The 21,772-nt window shown below is 33.5% G+C and overlaps 1 protein-coding gene across 1 annotated transcript; it reads right to left on the reverse strand.

The window, feature by feature from the left end:
* Window positions 1–219: 219 nt before the first annotated feature.
* On the reverse strand, window positions 220–6,178 carry LOC139495805 (uncharacterized). The gene is made up of 6 exons (XM_071284180.1): window positions 5,860–6,178; window positions 5,417–5,512; window positions 4,399–4,515; window positions 2,894–4,141; window positions 2,103–2,192; window positions 220–370 (listed from the first exon to the last, which is right to left on the reverse strand). Exons 1-6 carry the CDS (start codon window positions 6,137–6,139, stop codon window positions 252–254), a joined length of 1,950 nt encoding a protein of 649 aa, XP_071140281.1. The 5' UTR covers window positions 6,140–6,178; the 3' UTR covers window positions 220–251.
* Between the last annotated feature and the right edge of the window lie 15,594 nt (window positions 6,179–21,772).

The raw sequence follows: 21,772 nt of genomic DNA on the forward strand, positions 1-21,772 counted from the left end.
TTTCCCGTGCTTTTACCTGAGAACAGAAAAAATGAAGATATTTTCAGGGTCAGCAAAAGAAATTATATTACTGTACTATTTGCAGATGTTGCATAATTAGTTGTGTGGGAAACCAAACAATGAGCAACACGAGTTCCATTAAAAACTGGGGGATCTTTGCTCCAGAAGGGTAGCAAATCCTGCTCACCACATGGCATCCTCATCGCAATAAAAAATGTCTTTGGGAATAAAATTTTATTTTCAATAATATTTTAACTAGCGCATTCACATCGATCGCATCCATTTGCATCTTTCTTATAATGTCCACCACAGGGTAATATACAAAACATATTAGGACATGTCGGTCCGGTAGCTCTAGGAGGTGGTGTAACTGAAAAAATAGTATACAAAACATATTAGAACATGTCGGCCCTGTAGCCCTCTGAGCTGGTGTCGCTGATATGTACAAAACATATAAGAACATTTCGACCCTGTAGCTCTAGGAGGTGGTGTTGCACAAACATACAAAACATATAGGACAGGTTGTGTCCTGTAGCTCTAGGAGGTGGTGTTACAAAAAATAGTATACAAAACATATTAGGTCATGTCGGCCTTGTAGCTTCCGGAGCTGTTGCTGAAATAAACAGATCATATTAGGACGTGTTGGTCGTATAGCTCTGGGAACTAACGAACTGAGTCATCTTTGCTAGCTTAGGGTTACGATCCACTCCCCTCCTCTCCACTAGCCAAGGGTTACAATCCACTTGCGAGGAGGGGAGTGGATCGTGACCCTTGGCTAGCGAATATATGGATGAGTGAATGCGTGTAATTCGTTCTGTATACATCTCATTACAGTCATGTGACGCCTTTATATATGAATTGATTACAAATGATATGTTTTTCGATTTGAAATGATTTCCAGCACTTCCGACCAAAATATGGATAAATTGGATGACGAATGACTCCCTCGGGCAAAGTTGACCTAAGGGAGCTACCATTTGATTTTTATGGGGGGTTAGGATGCAAAATTTTGTCCTGCATTTTTTTTAACTGTAATCTCTGTCCTGCCTTTTTATTTTTCACTCTGTTCGGTCCTGTCTTCTTTTTTTTTAGTTTATCCTGACTTTTTTTACCTAAATTGTCGTCCTGACTTTTTTTTGTAAGTGTCTCATCCTGCCTTTTTTTTTTTTACTCAAAACTCCTGTCCTGCCTATTTTTTTCAAATTTCATCCTAGCCCCCCATAAAAATCAAATGGTAGCTCCCTAAGATGGAATTGATCATTATTTTAGGTCTTTTTTTGTCATAGGGCTCCTCATTTGTTTCAGTACTTGTACATCCTTAGCTTTTATACATTTGGTTTAGAGCAAGAAAAGAGATTTAGACGCAATAAATGTAGATTTTTTTTTCAATTTTATTTTTAAAGTTATAACTAAGATTCGGCAGCATTAACATTTCGCAAAGGAAGTGACGTGGAAACCCAATTTAATATGACCAGGTTCAACAGTTTGACATGTTCCCAAATGTAAACTTTTTTATTTTCGAATGCAAGACTTTGTTTATAGCTTATAAAGGCTAAGTAACTTTTTCACCGGAATGGATAAATTAAAATATCATATAGTAAAATATCATATAACAAGACATACTTGCACTATCATTTTCTATGTTCAGTGGATCGTGAAATTGAGAACAAAAATCTAATTCGGCATAACACTTAGAAAAATTATATATTAGGGAACATGTGTACTAAGTTTCAAGTTGATTCAACTTCAATTTCATCATAAGAATACCTTGACCAAAAACTTTAACCAACATTTTAAACCTGAAGCGGGACAGACTGACGAACGGGAACACTGAACAAACACTTACTATCCCGAAATGGATATACAAATAAAAACATATGGTATGATTGCCAATGAGATGACCAAATGACAAAGACATTAACAGCTATGAGTCACCGCATGGTAATAAAGTGTATATGTCAAACTTGAAATATATTAAATATGACAGCTTTTGGAAACTTTATTTCGTTTGATTGGCTTACAATTTTTAAGACAGTTGTTTCAGATGTGAAGAATGTACCAGATAATACACCTTTCAACTTAAACCTATGAGAATGACTTACCAGTACAAGTAGAATAATCACAAACCAAACAGAAATTAAAATCATATGTACTACACTCGTTAGGACAATCAGCTGGGTATGGTGGACAGCCTAAAATAAAAATAAAAAGCAAGAAAATTAACGTCTTACTATCTTGTCTTGGATATGGTCTTGATTATTAGTTAATGTTCGACAAAACATTTGATTTTGAAATACTTATTACTTCCTTCCATTGAAATATGATAAATTCGAACATTATTTTGGCCTTTTTTTAAATTCTAATTCGAGCGTCGCTGATGAATGTTTCGTATACGAAACGGACGTTTGGAGTACACAATTTTAATCCATCAGTGGCGGATCCAGACTTTTCCAAAGTGGGGGCCCGCTGACAGACCTAAAGGGGGGGGGGGGGGGGGGGGGCGCTCCAGTCATGCTTCAATGATTCCCTATATAATCATTTTTTCCCACGAAAAGGGGGGAGCGTTTTTTTTATATAGCCTGGTGTTAAAAAGAGTCTTTGCAAGATTACAATCGATAGTGTTTTAGCATATACCAGCTAGAAGTGATCAAAATCTTGTGTTGTTAATAGTAGTACTGTGGACTCATTATTATTCGTTGGACACCAATTTTAGTGGATTTTGTGGGTACAGGTGAACCACAAAATTAAATGTTCAACGAATGACAAATTTCTAAAAACTTGTATAATGACGTCGACAAAATCACGAAATTAGATGTCAAAGTTTTCCTTCATTCACGAAAATTGGTACCAACGATGATAAATAAATCCACAGTATTTCATACTGTAATCTTACCACCTAGAGCTGTTGTAGTTGTCACTATTGTAGTTGGTGTTGTTGCTGTTATAGTAGTTGCAGTCATTGAACTTGTTGTTGCATTTTCTGTTGTTGTTTCGACACTTAATGGTGTAGTGAATGTAACATTTTGTGTAGTGATTGTAGTAGTAGACGAAGGTAAGGATGCCCCTTTTGTTATTGGCTTAAAGGTGGTGACTTTCTTTTGCATAATTGTAGTTTTCTTTTGAGTCGGTACTACAGTACTAGGAGTTGATACTATTGTCTTTGCTGTTGTAATCTGTGTGGTTGTAGTTGGAGCTTGTGTAGTTGTAGTAGTTGGAGCTTGTGTGATTGTAGTTGGTGCTTTTGTCGTAGTAGTTGGAGCCGTTGTTGTAGTAGTTGGAACTTGTGTTGTAGTAGTTGGAGCTTGTGTTGTAGTAGTTGGAGCTTGTGTTGTTGTAGTCGGAGCTTGTGTTGTAGTAGTTGAAGCTTTTGTTGTAGTAGTTGGAGCTTGTGTTGTAGTAGTTGGTGCTTTTGTCGTAGTAGTTGGAGCCTTTGTTGTAGTAGTTGGAGCCTTTGTTGTAGTAGTTGGAGCCTTTGTTGTAGTAGTTGGAGCCTTTGTTGTAGTGGTTGGAGCTTGTGTTGTAGTAGTTGGAGCTTGTGTTGTAGTAGTCTGAGCTTGTGTTGTAGTAGTTGGAGCTTGAGTTGTTGTAGTCGGAGCTTGTGTTGTAGTAGTTGAACCTTCTGTTGTAGTAGTTGGAGCTTGTGTTGTAGTAGTCGGAGCTTGTGTTGTAGTAGTTGGAGCTCGTGTTGTAGTAGTTGGAGCTTGTGTTGTAGTAGTTGGAGCTCGTGTTGTAGTAGTTGGAGCTTGTGTTGTAGTAGTCGGAGCTTGTGTTGTAGTAGTTGGAGCTTGTACTGTAGTAGTCGGAGCTTGTGTTGTAGTAGTCGGAACTTGTGTTGTAGTAGTTGAAGCTTGTATTGTTGTAGTCAGAGCTTGTGTTGTTGTAGTTGGAACTTGTGTTGTAGTAGTTGGAGCTTGTGTTGTAGTAGTTGGAATCTGTGAGGTAGTAGTTGGAGCTCTTGTTGTAGTAGTTGGAATCTGTGAGGTAGTAGTTGGAGCTCTTGTTGTAGTAGTTGGAATCTGTGAGGTAGTAGTTGGAGCTTTTGTTGTAGTAGTTGGAATCTGTGAGGTAGTAGTTGGAGCTTTTGTTGTAGTAGTTGGAGCCTTTGTCGTAGTAGTTGGAGCCTGTGTTGATGGGACCTTAGCTACAAAAAAAGAAGAGATGAAAACTTAGATGTAGTGCTTAAGATGTTGGTTTACCTTTGACACGAAGGAAGTTAACACAAATGGGTTTTTAATTTTACAATACAGCAAATACAGTGTATTAGAATAATCAGCAATTATGATGAAAATGATAAATTATAGATGCCATGCGACCAATACACTCAAACTGGAATCATCAATCATTTTTGAAAGCACAAAAGACTATACACAAACAACTAGTATTTGACTTGATGTTTACCTTTATTACAGTCACATGTTGGACAGCCACTGGTTGGATCCACACACATATTATTTGGACATATGGACATATCAAGCTTGGGACAGTTAGTTCCACCTTGACCAGTTCCTGTATAAGCTTTTAATTAAAACAGAAACATTGTTAGCCTTAAAGTAACAAAACACATACTATTAATTGGATATCCATTTCAGAATAAGTAAAAGAGAAAATATACAACGAACTCAAATGTCTGCAAATATTTGAAAAGAAATGAAAGACCTCGTTCAAATATCTTCAAAAATTTATTTAGAGAAACAGAATCCATCACTTTTAAAAGTATAACTCGTGTTTAACGATATTTCGCCATTACGCTAATCTCAAAGGTTAGATTTTAATTATTTAAAAAGCTCGACAAACCTCGCGCTTAAAATATCAAAATGTAACTATCTCAAGTGGAGAAATATCGTAACACACTTGATGTAGTCGTGGAATCTATATCATTTTGACAATTACTCTACAGACAATAAAGGACTTCACCAATCAGTAAATATCATGCTATATCAAGTCACACATGTGAAGTCGAGGGATGAAAATACGCATCTACAGTGGACTCCCTGAAGTAATTTTCTATATATTTCATTTCTAAGTTGTTTTATTAATTTCTTTATTTGTATGTGATTGTATTTTGTAATTTACCTCTTGTTTCACATGTCTATGTGACTGAGTGTTTTTGAAATAAAGCATATTGTATTGTATTGTATTGTATTGAAAACTAGTTTCTATAATAGAGGCGATTAAGACCTTGTCATATAAAATACCATGTCAGGAATATGACACTTGTTATCCTTTCGTTAAATGTGTTTCAGCTTTTTATTCTGCCATTTGATCATGAACTTTCCATTTTGTATTTTCCTCGGAGTTCGGAAAAACTTCGTGCTAACATGTTTGTTTGAGTTTGTTTTGTTTGTTGTGTGATTAAGTTTTTGTTTCATTGACGTATATCCAACGTTTCTTTGAAAATTAAAAATTTTCAACTTACGAGCGTTTTGACCATTTCCGTTGGGATTGCACACAGGACATCCCTGGGAATCAATTGTTATTCCGGTCATACAGTTGACAGGAGCTGGATTACATACTGTGGAAGAAACATGCAGAATTAATTAAAACGTATTCACAATGCAATGGTGAACATTCGTATTCGTATAGGGACTCTTTATTGAGTTAACTCCTCTTATTATCAAACTATTGAGGTATATTTCAATTTTTTTTTGTTTTAAAGTCTGTTAGTACTAATGTGTAACTCTATGGTAAATAACATTTCTAAAAATATTAATACTAGTATTGCTGTTAGTTTGGATTTTTTCTTCTTCAAAACATTTCTTTGGTGCATTTTTAAGACTTTCGATTCATTAGAACATGTATACTGGATAATATAAATGGCAATTATTATTTTATGTCATAATAAATTATAAAAAAACATACGATCTCCTGAAGAAGATGACTGCGGCGAACTGGTTTTGGAACCTGATGTATTGGGTTTTACTGCTTGCTGTGTAGCACCTGGGGACTGTGTTCCAGGCTGCTGTGTAGCACCTGGGGACTGTGTTCCAGGCTGCTGTGTAGCACTTGGGGATTGCGTCCCAGGCTGCTGTGTAGCACTTGGGGATTGCGTCCCAGGCTGCTGTGTAGCACTTTGGGACTGTGTTCCAGATGATTGTATAGCTCCAGACTGAGGGGATTGAGGAGGGTTCTTATTTTTCATATTTCCAACAAAACCACCTGGGACGAAACTACCAAAACTATTCGACTGTTGCTGTCCACCTGAAAAATGTTCTTGCTCGAAATTCACATTTGACAACTTCTCTAAATTTAAATATAAATATATTTTCGATTAGTTTATCAGTATATGAATAATTACTATAACACTACAAGTTACTCAATTTGTTAAGATGTTTGAATGTTGCATTCATAAAACATTCATTACTTTTTGAATACCTGACTGCTGTGTAGCACTTGGGGTCTGTGTTCCAGATGATTGTTTAGGTCCCAACTGAGGGGATTGTGTAGGATTTAGTGAGTTCAAATTGCCAGGAAAACGACCAGGGACAAAACCGCTACCTGAAATATTGTTCTGTATTAGGTTGATCGAAATAAGCTTACATTAAATCTGGATTTAAAGTTCATAATGTCAGTGTCAAATAATCAAATACTATAGTAACTGATCTTCTTTTTTTCAAAATAAATAAACATTAAATATACATGCATGAATTACAAATTCATTAGTAGAAGAACATTTCATTAGAATAATGTGCAACTTATCATGTGCGGCGTAAAACCATCTCTATAAAAATAAAATAGGAGCATATTAAAAAACAAGAATGTGTCCTCAGTACACAAATGCCCCACTCGCACTATCATTTTCTATGTTCAGTGGACCGTGAAATTGGGGTAAAATCTCTAATTTGGCATTAAAATTAGAAAGATGATATCATAGGGAACATGTGTACCAAGTTTGAAGTCCATTGGACTTCAACTTCATCAAAAACTACCTCGACCAAAAACTTTAACCTGAAGCGGGACAGACGGACGAACGAACGAACGGACGGACGAACGGACGGACGGACGAACAAACGCACAGACGGACGGACGAACGGACGCACAGACCAGAAAACATAATGCCCCTCTACTATCGTAGGTGGGGCATAAAAATTAAGAGCATAAATATCAAGCATGTTACATTGAATTCAGTTACATTTTTGTCGAAATGAAATTTTAAGTTTTAGTAGGTGGAATAGCAGGAGCGAAATTTAATCAACAATACACAAGTAATTAGAACCTATTGAAAACAATATAGTATAAATATATACTGAGTCTCAATGTAAGTTAAAAAAAAACCGTGTAGCACTCTTATATCGGTGAGTATAAATCTTGGAAAATATCACACAGCAACAATAAAGTTATAAAATAGCATCAACGACATGAAAATTGTGCAATATCTTTAACTTAAAAAGCTTGACGTGGAAAACCACTTTTTATAAAGTATAAACTGGATTAAATAAATGATTTCTATGTCCCGAATGTAAAAATGTCTTTGTAATAAAAGTATTACGTTCATTGATATGTGAAAGATACACAAGAATGATAGTGATAAACTAACCTGAACACGGAGAAGGACACACATAGCAACCATTTTGCCAGGTTGGGCATGAACACATAAAGTTCATCTGTGGACAACTGCTTAAAGCTGAAATGAAATTATGTATAAAAGGTAACTTTATGGTACAATTCTTTTAGATATGGACATTCGATTTTGCATTCTTTGTTATTTTGTAGTATATTGGTACGAATATTAATATTAAAAATAATAAGAACTCATTCACTACAACTGTACGTTATTTTTTCTCACTTCCCAATAAATTATGAAAATTTCAAGTTTGTACGAACAAAAAAAAAAATGCAATGTTAACTTCTATTGTTTTTAAAAAACCCACAGAAATACAAAACAAAATCCTTGCATAATGTATACTTACATATTTGTCACTGTACGTTAAGCGAGTAATTATACCCAATCAATCATTTCAATTGAACTGTTACAGTTTATAATACAAACACTCAATCATTTGGATTTTGTTTGAGTAGTCCTTCAATTCTATAATCTTTAATTTTCTAATCCATTTTTCTCAATTTATAAATTGTTTGCCAATTATTCTTAATTCTTTATATTTTAACCAAAGATTATTCTCTAATTTTAAATTGGTTGACCCCTGTTTCTATTTTTTATTTTATTTTGGCCATTATTCTCAATAAACTCCATAAAGATCATCATACTTTTTTTTATTTTCATGTATTGATCTTATAGTTAAGTTTTAAATGAGGAAGCTTAATATATTCCATGTTATATATAAAAATTAGGAAATGTGGTAGTATTGCCAATGTGCCAATAGAACAACTATCTACCTGAGACCAACTATAGTGTGTGATAACATTGTGTGAGGGAATTCGACGTTTGCTGTACCACTGTTCACTCCAGTGCAATTTATGACAATACCACTGCATCAATCAGAATTATTTTTTTTGCAGTGTTTTAAGAAATGATTTTGCTTTGTTGTCGAGTATTAGTTGAGAAACATTCAATGTTTAAAAAGGCGAATTTTCTGTATAAAGTCAATGATTATGTTGACTTTTGAAGGCAAAACTTTCTACAGCCTTAAATACGCTAATGAAAGATCCAAAAACTATACCAATACATAATGACATGTTTATGAAATTATAACAAATCTATTGGTCCACAATTTTTTATTCGTTATTGCAAAATAATGAACTGAAAATATCTGACATTTTCTCCCTACCTAGTTTACCCCTATACATTTTTATGATGTGGACCGGTCATTGTTATTAAATCGTAGGCAATTTGATTGGATTAAATTGTTATTAGTTTACCTTCAAACTTGTTTATGCTTTTCATACATGACTATTGATTAATTAAAACGTGCATGAATATTTACGGGAACTAAAATGACCTTCAGACTGGACACTGGACGAGTCAAATTATGTTTTATCAATGAAAGTTAAGGTATGAAAGGTAAGAATTGCCAATTATTCTATTTTCACCAAATTTTCGGAATATACAGTTGAAAGGTTATTTTTTAAAAGCCTATTGTGAAGATTAAAGAGAAAGTTTACAAATAATACGTTTTGTTCCATTGAACAAGTCATTTTCGTAAGAGAAATGCCGAAATATATTTTACGCACGAATACGGCAGGTAAAATTATTATTTATCATAATAAAAAAAAAACATTTTTCAGTCTCATTGGAATATGTTCATTACAATTAATCCCAAACTTAAGAAGTAAGTTAATAAAGTCAAAATATATCCGATCTGCCTATTTCTGCACATCAAAAGTCAATACGATCGTTTTAAAGTCAATTTCGTCTACCTCACACAATCTTGTTAGGCACTATAACGTGAATTTAAACACCTGTAGATGAAGTCAACCCCCAACAAAAAAACACCAAAAAACAACCTGTGTGACTTTTTGTCTTGTGTACAGCGATGTGAAAATAAAATAACAATTTATATACTCACCGACCGCAATGATACAGTATAAAACGAAACATCGAAAAACCAACATATTTAGTGAGACGCTTGCTGTTTAACCTTATTAGAATAAGGTTGATAACAGTCCCATCTACACAGAAAGACGAAAAGTTATTTCAGGTCAACAGCAGGTGAAATGAAATTGAAAATTGATAAGATACAGGTCTATAGTCAACGTATCTGTAATTATAGATCATACATTGTTTCATACACATTTAATGGGATTGATATCTCAAAGTAAGCATGATGACCTTTAGTTGTTAATGTCTGTGTCATTTTGGTCTCTTGTGGACGGTTGTCTCATTGGCAATCATACCACATCTTCTTTTTTATATGATATTCCGGAGCTTGCGTAGAGGTCAAATACTCGAAAATTTTACATGGAATGATTGATATTTTTTGAAATATTTGTATCCATCACAAACATGGCTACGTTCCATTACTTTGCAAAGCTTTGAAAAGTTAATGAAAACCTCTAATTTTTTTTGTATTCGACATGACTATACTTTTTACGTTGTTGTCCATTCGTTTGATGTGTTTTGTCATTTGAGTTTGCCATTTGAGTAGGGACTGTCCGATCGAATTTTCCTCGGATTTCAGTAATTTTGTGATTTTACTTTTCATCGATTTAAACATGCTACGATTTACAATGTTAAAGGCATAGTTGATCCTCGAATTCATAATTGAATTATCAACATTACCTATAAATCATTTAAGGAAATGCATAAGTCAAGGTGCTTATCACGGAGCAGGATCTGGTTACCCATTCAGAGCTCCACATATTTCAGTATAGTGTATGGTTACCAGTCTTTACTTTTCAGTATTACGCTAAGACAAATATTGTAGTTGTATTGATTTTTTTTTATTTGACACTGGGCGGTTGTGTGTGCGACTTTTAAATCTATACTTTTTCTGTGACTGCCTAATAAATCACACAATATTATTGCTATTTCCTGTAAGTATTACACATACATAAAAAAGATGCAGCTGTTGTACAAAGTTTCCTTGTCGTCTTTCATTCCTTTCCAAAAATAACAAACAATTGACTCGTCAAACTCCAGTTTCTATTGTAATGCTCAACTAGTTTACTATTACTTATGAAACTGTTTACAAAATTTTAAAAATTAAACTTTTCATACAAATGATTTTAAAACGGACCCTGTGCGTACAAGATCGACAGACTTTTCGTCTATGTGGCTTTATTAAACGTAAATCTCGTAACCTTTACAGGGGCGGATACAGCCATTTTAAAAAGGGGGGTTCCCAACCCAGGATAAAGGGGGAGGGATTCCAGCTATATGTCCCCATTCAAATGCATTGATCGACCAAAAAAGGGGGGTTAAAACCCCCGGAACCCCCCCCCCCCCCTTTCCTTTGTATAGCACATACGTACGTAGCATATAAATATTTCCTTCATACATTGTCATATGTTCAGGTTTAAAAAAGTATATGTGTTCCTGGGTTACGTATGAATAATTAATTCAAACCACTGTATTGATATATTGAAATAGTTATTTATAAACATCGAGCTTTAAATACTTCAATAAATACAAGAAAGACAACTCTAGAAGAATATATGATGCAACTAGTAGTAACGACATACATGTATATATATACACATGATCAGGAGATTGTGCAATATTTGTAAATAGCTAGATATATAATGTTACATTAAGATATAGTAAGTATTTTGTTGGAACTTGTGATGTTATTCAGGTAAATATAACTAAAAATTCGCACACTAAGTTTGTCTATTATTTACTTAACTACATAATTGTATGGCATGAAGTTACTATAATTAACTATAAGAGAGTCCAAAATAAAAAAGGAAAATCCAAGAATGTCCTTTTTAGAGGTCGGAATTTGCTGTTATTGTAAAAATACCTAATTCTGCAATTTCATATGCTAATATTCTGCTTTTGATGGGTATTTTTTTGTAAACAAATAGTGTAAGAAGAAATTTCTTCTCTGGCAAAGGGAACACGTGGAGAAAGAACATCATTTATATGACAATTTTATTGGATATATATATTATTTTACTATTCATATTTTACAAAACATTCAAATTACAATGAAATGAAGGAACAGTAACCTATAAATTAATAAAATGGAAGCCATAATTTGTTCACTAAATTTTGTTCATATAAATTTCCCGTCTCCTTGGAAGAAATTTCTTCCAACAAATTAGAAAATTTATTTCATTTCCAATAAAGTATCATACAATTTTAGTTTATAAACTCAACTTTTTCACTTCATTTTGTATCCCCTTTCAAGTTGGAAGAAATTTCTTCCAAGTAATATGAAATCATCCAAAACTTGTTCAAACAAATATAAAAACATGTAATATATTTACAAATTATTGTCCATTTGTTCAACACAGATAGTTCACTTATTTAATGTTCCTTCTTGGAAGAAATTTCTTCCAGTTACTTTCACAAAAGTACGAAATATTTTTAGAGACTCAAAAAAAATAATCTTTCCACTTCAGAAGTTTCAATTGAATTAAGCCAAAAATAAAATTGCCAATACAGTATTATTTATTCAACATAATTTTTATATATTGAAAAAAGAAACATATTTATATTTGCTATTTATATTATAACACAAATAAGTCACTCCATTTCAAGACTCAATCTTGGAAGAAATTTCTTCCAAGAACTTTTACAGCAGAAAGAAAAAAATATTCCATTCTGTGTAAAGTCTCCACCACTACTTGGAAGAAATTTCTTCCAAGTTCATTTACACCCCTAAGAAAAACAATCATTTTTTTGGCTCAGTGTACTAAATTATTGTCAGTGGTAATGGTTGGAAGAAATTTCTTCCAAGTGCATTTATAGTCATGTGAAAAATTGTCATTTCGTTTCCTATAAAGGCTCCATCATTTCTTGGAATATTTTTTTATTTCGTTGTTTTTTTTTTTCCGCAGTAAATTTTATTCCTCTACATTTAAAAAAAAAATCTAAACCTTTTAAGAAATTTAGAAAAAATGAAGTACATTTTAACATTTAGAACTCATGTTAGACTTGAACGCTGAAGTAAATTCACTAAATTTTAAAAAACTAGCACATACATATTACATAAAATAATAATGCAAAACACCAAATACATGTAACTATTAATTATTAATAAGGGGAGACAATAAGGAGGGGGAAATATGAAGAATTAGTTATTTGCACTTTTTAATGTGCGGTAAACTGAAAGGCCCAATGTACAGTAGAAGGGGTGAACATGCGTCCCTGATTCCTTTCACCTACTCCCAGACTAATATTTGGTTAAAGACACTTTTCGAACATATCTATTCTTATCCTACATGACTTTTTGCTCATTCTGACACCAACAGTGCATATCAAATTTCTATAAAAAGGACAGGACATAGATTTATGACGTCTAGGACACATTACAATATAGAAAACAGATTTGCGGCTGGCCATAGATTTGAGGTTTACATATTTGTTTGACTTTTTTAACATAGAGGGTTCAAAAGTAGGAGAATGTGATTTTACAAAATAGGTACAAATTGTTACCTTACATGTATGCACTACAACCACTAACTACAATGCTTAACAGTCCACTACTATTAGCTGGTTTTGGCACATCGTTAAACAAAGCCTTTCATTTCTCCGGTAATAACAGTAGTAATGAGACTATGTAAAGTCCCTTCAAGATGAAATATGATCAATTAATTGAACACAAATAATAATTCTACAACAGATAAATGCATTGCAATACAATATCAACAAAACATAATAAATTCAAAAACCAAAATTAGTCCTGAGAAATTTCTTAGTTTGTCTCTTCTTGCAGTTCTCTGGTAATAGTATCATTGGTTCACATAAGAATGTACTTTGTTTCTGTTTCTTTGTTGTCTTTGTTTCATCTGAAAAAAAGTAAAGTACCGCATAATATTGATCTCTGTCTAAAACATAAAGATGTATCAATAGCATGAACTTAACTAAATAATACACCAATATTCATAAAAACAAAATAAATTTATTTTAAGTTATATAATCTGGCTAAGGAATATGATCAAGTCCCCTCCTCTTTACTCTTGGCCGTTTAAGATAGAATTTTGTATCAGTGGGGTAATTATAATATTGGTCCCAGTTGTAACTTGCACTATTCAATTAAAATTAAGGGCCTTTAATGAGCATATGCATGTGTGAATGTAGAAAAAATAATAAACGATTGCCATGTGGTGATTGTGCATCAAGTCTGAGCCCCAAAAACATTATAAGACAACAATGAGTGACAATTTGAAAGTTCTTACTCAACTAATTGAAGTTCCTGTACGTTACTTTCATACGCAAATGTTTGAATACCAACGAATCCTTCTGGTTCCTGCTTCCAAGCATGTATGTTCTACTAGTGGGCAAAACCATTTTTAAAACCCCAACACTTCAGAGAGTGCAAGTGCTGCCGTTGGTCAAGAATGATACAAAAGAACAATTATTCCTATAATGCAATTCTCATAGGGTACGTAGCAGTTCCTGTTACTAGATATGTCAGTGTTGCATAACAATCAAAACCATATACATGGTCATGCAGCAAAAATGGATAGTGTCTTTTTTGTTGTTTGGATATACAAGTACCCGGCCACGTCCACTGTGTGTTTTTGTTTTATGTATTTCTATTTATCCACCTGATGAGTTAAGCCTTTTTCAACCAAATTTATAGTTCGTTCTTACAAATGTATGTTGTACTGTTATGTCACTTTCCCAGGTTAAGAGAGGTTTTGGATCCCGCTAACATGTTGAAGTGAGAGATTGAGCGCTATAAAACCAAGTTCAATACACCATTTTCTACACTTGAAATGCCTGTACCAGGTCAGAAATATGACAGTCGTTTAATGTGTTTTGTCATTTGATTTTGCCATGTGATTATAGGGACTTTCCGATTGAATTTTCCTTGGAGTTCTTAATTTTTTTATTTGACTTTTTAACCCCGCCACATTCTGTATGTATGTGCCTTTCCCAAGTCAGAAGCCTGCAATTCAGAGATTGTCGTTTGTTGATGCAATACATATTTTTGTTTTGTTTTCGTTGATTTTTTTATCATGGTTTTCTTGTTAGAATTGATTTACATTTGTCATTTCGTGGCCTTGTTTAGCTGATCGACTATTGGGTATAGGGGTTTGCTCATTGTTGAAGGCCGTATGGTGATATTAAAATGCTGCTTAAAACATCGACTTAATAAAAAAAGTAAATTTTAATGACCTTGGGGTGAAGATTTTTAAACATATTTTCTATAATTTGTAAAATGCTATTTTGATTTTCTGGATTTTTTACACCAAATTGGATAAGCTTTTAATAAGAAGTAATTGCAATCCTGTATCGTCCAATTAGAACCTATTCACGATTCTAGTCATAGTACCATCTTAAAAGAAATCGCTGTGCAATTGAAATGGGCATGACATTATAACCATTGTCAAGCAAAGATGATAAAGTGTAAGAAACAACAGACAAAAAGTTCAAAACTGTGCATGAATCGAATCATTAATAACACAGTAATGTAAAATGTTAATAAATATAAGAAGATGTGGCATAAGTGACAATGAGACAACGCTCCATCCACGTCACAAGTTATAAAAGTAAATCATTGTAGGTCAAGGTCCGGTCTTCAATACAGGGCTTAGGCTCACACCGACAGCAAGCTGTAAAGGGCCCCACTACTAGTGTAAAACCATTCAAACCGGAAAACCAACTGTCTTATCTATATAAACTAGATGCTCCGCAGGGCGCAGCTTTATACGACCGCAAAGGTCGAATCATAAACAGTTGGGCAAGTATGGACACAATATTCAAGCTTGGTACTGTCTGAATTTGAAATGTGGTCAAATTCTTGACATAATATAGGTTTTGACACACAAAAAAATGTGGTCAAAAATCTTGCAAATCTATAGCTATTGCTCGTTACTGTCAGTGTGCAAATTGAAGATTTCATCTGGAACCTTATAGTACAACTTCAGCGAGATCCATACACTTTAACACAAGTTATTGTCTGAAACTAGAAAAATGCTTTTTTGTCCTTCTTTTGCCCCTAATTCCTTCATGTTTGGGGCAATTAAGCCCAAACTCAATCCTATCATTTCCTTTGTTACATGAAACATTGTGGTACAATTTTAGAGAGATCCATACACTTACATACAAGTTATTGTTTGAAAACAAGAAAAAGTCTTGTTTTTGGCCCCTTTTCGGCGCTTAATTCTTAAATTGTTGGCCCCATAACCCCTAAACAGAATCCTAACCTTCTACTTGTGGTATTAAATATTGTGGTACAATTTCAAACCAATAGAAATATTCATACGCGTTAGTTTTCTCCTTTGAATTGTTTTACATTGTCATATAGGGGCCTTTTATAGCTGACTGTGCGGTATGGGCTGTGCTCATTGTTGAACCCGTACGGTGACCTATAGTTATTATTATGTCTGTGTCATTTTGGTCTTTTGTGGATAGTTGTCTCATTGGCAATCATACCACATCTTCTTTTTTATACACAAGTTATTATCCTGAAACTAGAAAAAAGCTTGTTACGGACCCTTGTGGCCTCTTATTCCTAAACGTTTGGGACAGTCATGTCTAAAATTAATCACAGGCTTCCTTTTTGTGATATTGAACCTTCTGAAAAAAAATCATAAAGATCCTTTTACGTAAACTAAAGTTATTGTCCAAACCATTGTGTCTTTGGACGACGACGACGACGCAAACGACAACATCATAGTATTATACGATCCCAAATTTTTTTTTTGCGGTCTTGTTAGAACGCGAAAATATCAATCTAAATAAAAACAAGTGTAACTTTGTGAATAACAGCAACTGTTGATTTCGTAGGGAATCAATTTACATGAATTTTGTTTGTAGAAAGGTATTACATGTATTAGGTAAACCAGAATTTAAGGGGTAAATAAAGTGTGAATTTCCGTTACGGACAAGTTTCTTTGAAGTATTTCCATTTTGAGTCAATGCTGCTAAAGCAGACAGTATACATGTAGAGGACATCTATTTAGGAATCAAACTCAACCAGATGGCTTCGTTTCAGTCGCTCGGAACACTTATATATATATAGTAAAAGGTGATTGTAAGATAGAGCAAGATGCTCCAAGGAGACTGTTTCGCTTACATTGATATTTTTAAATTTTTTATTTTATTTTTTATTTACAATTGATGCATGAAATAATGCAACCGTTGTAACTTGTGCTTTAATTTCAGAAATACAAGTCAAGAACTGCATTTCCCCCTATTTTCTATTCTTAGCCATGTCTGCCATGTTGGTTGGTTAGCAGGGTCATCGGACACATTTTGTTTTAACCATAAACCATAATGCCGATTTTGGCAAGGTTTGATTAAATTTGTCTCAGTTGTTTCAGGAAAAGACTTTTGTAAAAGATTACGAAAATTTTTTAAATTTGACTTTAAAGAACAATAACTCCTTATGGGGTCAATTAGTAATTTTGGTCATTTGACTAATATGTAGATCTTACTTTGCTGAACATTATTGCTGTTTACAGTTCTATCTCTATCAATAATAATATTCAAGATAATAACTAAAGATTCCTTAAAATTATTTATTCAGGGGTAACAACCCAAGAATTTACAGCTTGTCTGATCGTCTGAAAATTTCAGGACAGATAGATCTAGACCTGAAAACCAATTGTTTCTTGTCAAATTTGCTCTAAATGATTTGGATTCAAAGATATAAGCCAAAACCTAAGTTTTACACCCATTTGTTGTATTTTTAGCGATGGCGGTCATCTTGGTTGGTTGTTTGGATCATTGGACATATCTTTAAACTAGATACCCCAATGTTGATTGTGGCCAAGTTTGCTTAAATTTTGGCTCAGAAGTTTCATCAGAGAAGATTTTTGTAAAAGTTAACGGACGAGGGACGAAAGACGCCGGACGACGGACGCCTAGTGATGACTTGGCCCATATGGCCAGGTGAGCTAAAAATCAGATCATTATATAAATTAAAAAAAAGAATAATTATATTCCTACCAGAATCTTTTCTTGAGCTGCTCCGTTTTTTTCCATTTCTTTTTGATTTAGAAACTATTTTCCTCTGCTGATGCGTTGGTTTCTTTCCACAACCTTTGTTAACTTTTAAGTACTGTTTTGCTCGGTTTCATTCTTTGAGGAGGATTTTTTGTGTTTTTTCCCTTCCAGATGAGCATGATGGGCCATTAAAGGGGGCTGGTTTCCGTTTCCCTTGTAAGTTTGCATTTGTCTTTTTCTTTTTCTTTTCGTCTGGCATTTCCACCTAATACAAAAAAGAAAAAAAAAACATTTTTGTTTTAATATTAGACATGTTAGAGAGACAAAATATTCTATTTCGTTTATTTTTACGGAATCTTTTTGATATAATAGATTATCTTTTTGATATAATAGATTAACTTTTTGATATAATAGATTATCAATTTAATATAACAGATTATAATTATTTGATATAATAGATTATCAATTTGATATAACAGATTATAATTATTTGATATAAAAATTTATTAATTTGATAAAACAAAAAAGAAAATTTGATATGTCAAATTACTTATGCATGAATAAGGGTTATGCCCTTTTCTATTTGACACAAATGTTTTATAAGTGAAAGGCTTAAACTGTTAAGAGATATGGACCTAAATGTTTTTTGCTTTGCTTTGCTCATGATCTGAAATCCTTAAATTAACCTAAATATACAACGTTATTAAGGTGCTCATATTTTACCCGTGTGGTCTTTTTTTTAACAGAAATTGAAAGTCCACAATCATTAAAAATCTCGCACATGTTTCTTTTTTTTTTTAATAAAAAAAAATCTGCATAACAAATTCAAGTTATGTTGAAACAAATTTATTTAAGACAAATCAAGAATTCATACAGTAACCTTTCATGTTCCTATTGACATTATTAAAGCAACATACCAGGCTTTATTTGAGAAGGAAAGCATTTTCATCCTTGCGTGTTACTATGTTCCTATATTATTAGATAGACTGTTCCCGGCTAAACTATAGCGTCGATTTAGCAGACAAAGTTGAAACACGGAAATCTGACTTTTAAACTTCGAAGTGAAAATTACCAGCATACAATAGTATAAATTGGAAGAAATCAAATTTCAAACAAAACCATGGTTTCCTCGTAATAGTTCAAATGAAGTCAGTGGCGGACCCAGAACTTTTCATAAGGGGGCCCACTGACTGACCTAAGAGCGGGGACTCCAGTCATGCTTCAGTGATTCCCTATATAATCAACCATTTGTTCCCACGACAGGAGGGGCAGACCCCTAGGATCCGCCTATGTAAAGAGGTGTATGCAAGCTACCTTCATAATGAATAAAAACAAGAGTGCACACGCTGAAATGTCTGGCCTTAAGCTTCTTTATTAATAATTAATATAATGTTGATAGTCCTAAATATAAAGCCTTATCACAAATGTCACATAAACTTAGCATTAAACAGGAAAACTTAGAATTAACCAATGGACTACGAAAATGAGGTCAAGGTCAGATGAACTTTGTCAGACAGCCATGTACAGCTAACAATTCTTTCATACAACAAATATAGTGACCAACTGCTTATAGTTTAAGAAAAAAACAGACCAAAACACAAAAAATTTAACACAGAGCAATGGACCATGAAAATGAGGTCAAGGTCAAATAAAACCTGCTTGATTGAGATAAAGATCATAACATATTTCCACACACCAAATATAGTTGACCTATTGCATATATTATTATTTAAAAGACCAAAACTCAAAAACCTTACTTTGACCACTAAACCATGAAAATGAGGTCAAGGTCAGATGACACCTGCCAGCTAGACATGTACTTCTTACAATCATTCCATACACCAAATATAGTAGACCTATCGCAAAAAGTATAAGACAAACAGCCCAAAACACAAAAACTTTTTTTTTTACCAATGAACGATGAACATAAGGTCAAGGTCAGATGACACCTGCCAGCTAGACATATACACCTTACATTCATTCCATACACCAAATATAGTAGACCTACATGTATCGCATAAAGTATAAGAAAAACAGACCAAAATAGAAAATACAATAACTTAACTATAACCACTGAACCATGAAAATGAGGTCAACTTCAGATGACACCTGTCAGTTGGACACGTACACCTTACAGTCCTTCCATACATCGAATATACTAGTCCTATTGCTTATAGTATCTGAGATATGGACTTTACCACCAAAACTTAAGCTTGGTCACTGATCCATGAAATGAGGTCGAGGTTAAGTGAAAACTGTCTGACGGGCATGAGGACCTTGCAAGATACGCACATACCAAATATAGTTATCCAATTACTTATAATAAGAGAGAATTTGACATTACAAAAAAAATCTAACTTTTTTTCAAGTATTAATTGATTCACTAAACCATGAAAATGAGGTTAATGACATTGGACCTGTGACTGACGGAAACTTCGTATCATGACGCATCTGTAAACAAAGTATGAAGCACCCAAGTCTACCACCTTCTAAAATATAAAGCTTTTAAGAAGTTAGCTTAAGCCGCCGCCGCCGCCGCCGCCGGATCACTGTCCCTATGTCGAGCTTTCTGCAACAAAAGTTGCAGGCTCGACAAAAAAATCATACTGTATATTCGACTATAAATTGGAAAGTTTTATTTTTAGATTTTATGTCAACAAGGATAGCGGTTGAACAATAAATGCTAATAAGAGGGCAGTAATGTTTAGATTGATATATATTGATATATGGAGATATAAATGTTGAAGTACGGACGATTGGATTGTGTAATATATAGTTTACTTCTTTTACATGGTGATGAATTAGTCCGCATGCTGTATATATGTTACTGTTATAATAACTACGTATACGAACATGTACAATATTGCATAACTGATTTTATGAGTGTCCCGTGTGTAAGGGCTAGGGTGCAAATAAAAAGTACGCTTTAGAAGCGAAGCTCCTGCTAGAGGAGGAAGATAAAGACTAGGTAACAGGTATAAAAAGGGGAGCCCTCAGGGCCTGAAACACGGAAGTGGTAAACGCGGGATATTGGTACTATATCTCTGGAACCGCTAAAGATAGATTAATAGTTAAAACGGGTTTTGAAAGCTTATACAGTAGACTATCAGATCAAATTATAAAATTATCAAAAATAATTTAGGTATGCGTTTTCACCGAAAAGTTGACCGGAATTAGTCTCGGCAATTCATTTTGGAACCTTAAATCTTAATTTCACTAATTTAAAAGCATATAACCCGGTCAAAATCTGTTAAATGATTATTAAAGATAATTTTATGGAAAATAATATGATAAAAAGAAATATACAATGTATACTATGTATTTATTTACATTACGTAAAAAGGGTTAAAAGGTGTCATACCACCAATTAAAAGTCCCTATCTGTTCAACCAAATTTTGCAATTTTCACAGCTTTCTAAATATTTTACCTTAAGTTTAACTTCATAGAAACTAGGTATATCCTGAATTGTACAGGTGTCACCTTTCTGCATGCCAATTTTCAACATACATTCAAAATCATATAAGAAAGCAGAGAGCTTCCGAAAGGAGGTACCACTAAAAATAACTCCTGGTTTTCTGGAAATCTTAAATTAGTATACTATGGAGCGCATTAATCCTCAATTTTTAATGCAAACTCATAGACAGGTAAATTTTGGCTCAAAATTGTCTTAATATATTTCTCTTTCAACAAAACTTTCATTTCTGCAAATTTGTTAGTTAGTTTAGGTGAACAATGACATCAAATGCACTTTTTTTTTGTCCGAGTAGGCCTACTTTCACATACGTAACGTTCTAAATTTGAGGGAGTAATTGGTGGTATGACACCTAAAAACTGACCGGAGAAAATTGACCGGAAGTCTTCTTGTTTATAAAAGATGGGGTAAAATTTTCAACTTTGAACTGAAATTAAATTTACCAAAAATATAAAAAGCCCGGTCAAAATCGTGAACATGATTCTTAAAAACAATATAATTAAAAAATATAATCCGACACGAATAATCGATCTGATGCTTCTTAGACGAGAATTAAAACTAACGACCATATATCACATTCTGTTGAAATGTGATAAATGTTACCAGGAACATATATGTTAGATATACGGTTCCCAGATGTTAGTACGTACACATACACAATAAACAATACTTTCAATATTATTTGTATCAAATTGTTTTTGAAATTTCTACTCACCGAGTCAGTATATGGTGCAACAACCACAAGTGCTATCATAGCCACGCCCAGGAAGCAGTTTTATTTTTTCGATTATTCTCCTCAATATAATTAAAAACATCCGATTTTTAAGACAAATTT

This window comes from Mytilus edulis, chromosome 11 (assembly GCF_963676685.1).
Source record: "Mytilus edulis chromosome 11, xbMytEdul2.2, whole genome shotgun sequence".
Lineage (NCBI taxonomy): Eukaryota > Metazoa > Mollusca > Bivalvia > Mytilida > Mytilidae > Mytilus > Mytilus edulis.

Coding starts and splice junctions, on each gene's coding strand:
- LOC139495805 (XM_071284180.1), bottom strand. CDS start 6,139: ATGAAAAATAAGAACCCTCCTCAATCCCCTCAGTCTGGAGCTATACAA. Junction 5,513..5,859: donor GTCATCTTCTTCAGGAGATC/GTATGTTTTTTT, acceptor TTTCTTCCACAG/TATGTAATCCAGCTCCTGTC. Junction 4,142..4,398: donor AACATGTGACTGTAATAAAG/GTAAACATCAAG, acceptor CTTTTTTTGTAG/CTAAGGTCCCATCAACACAG.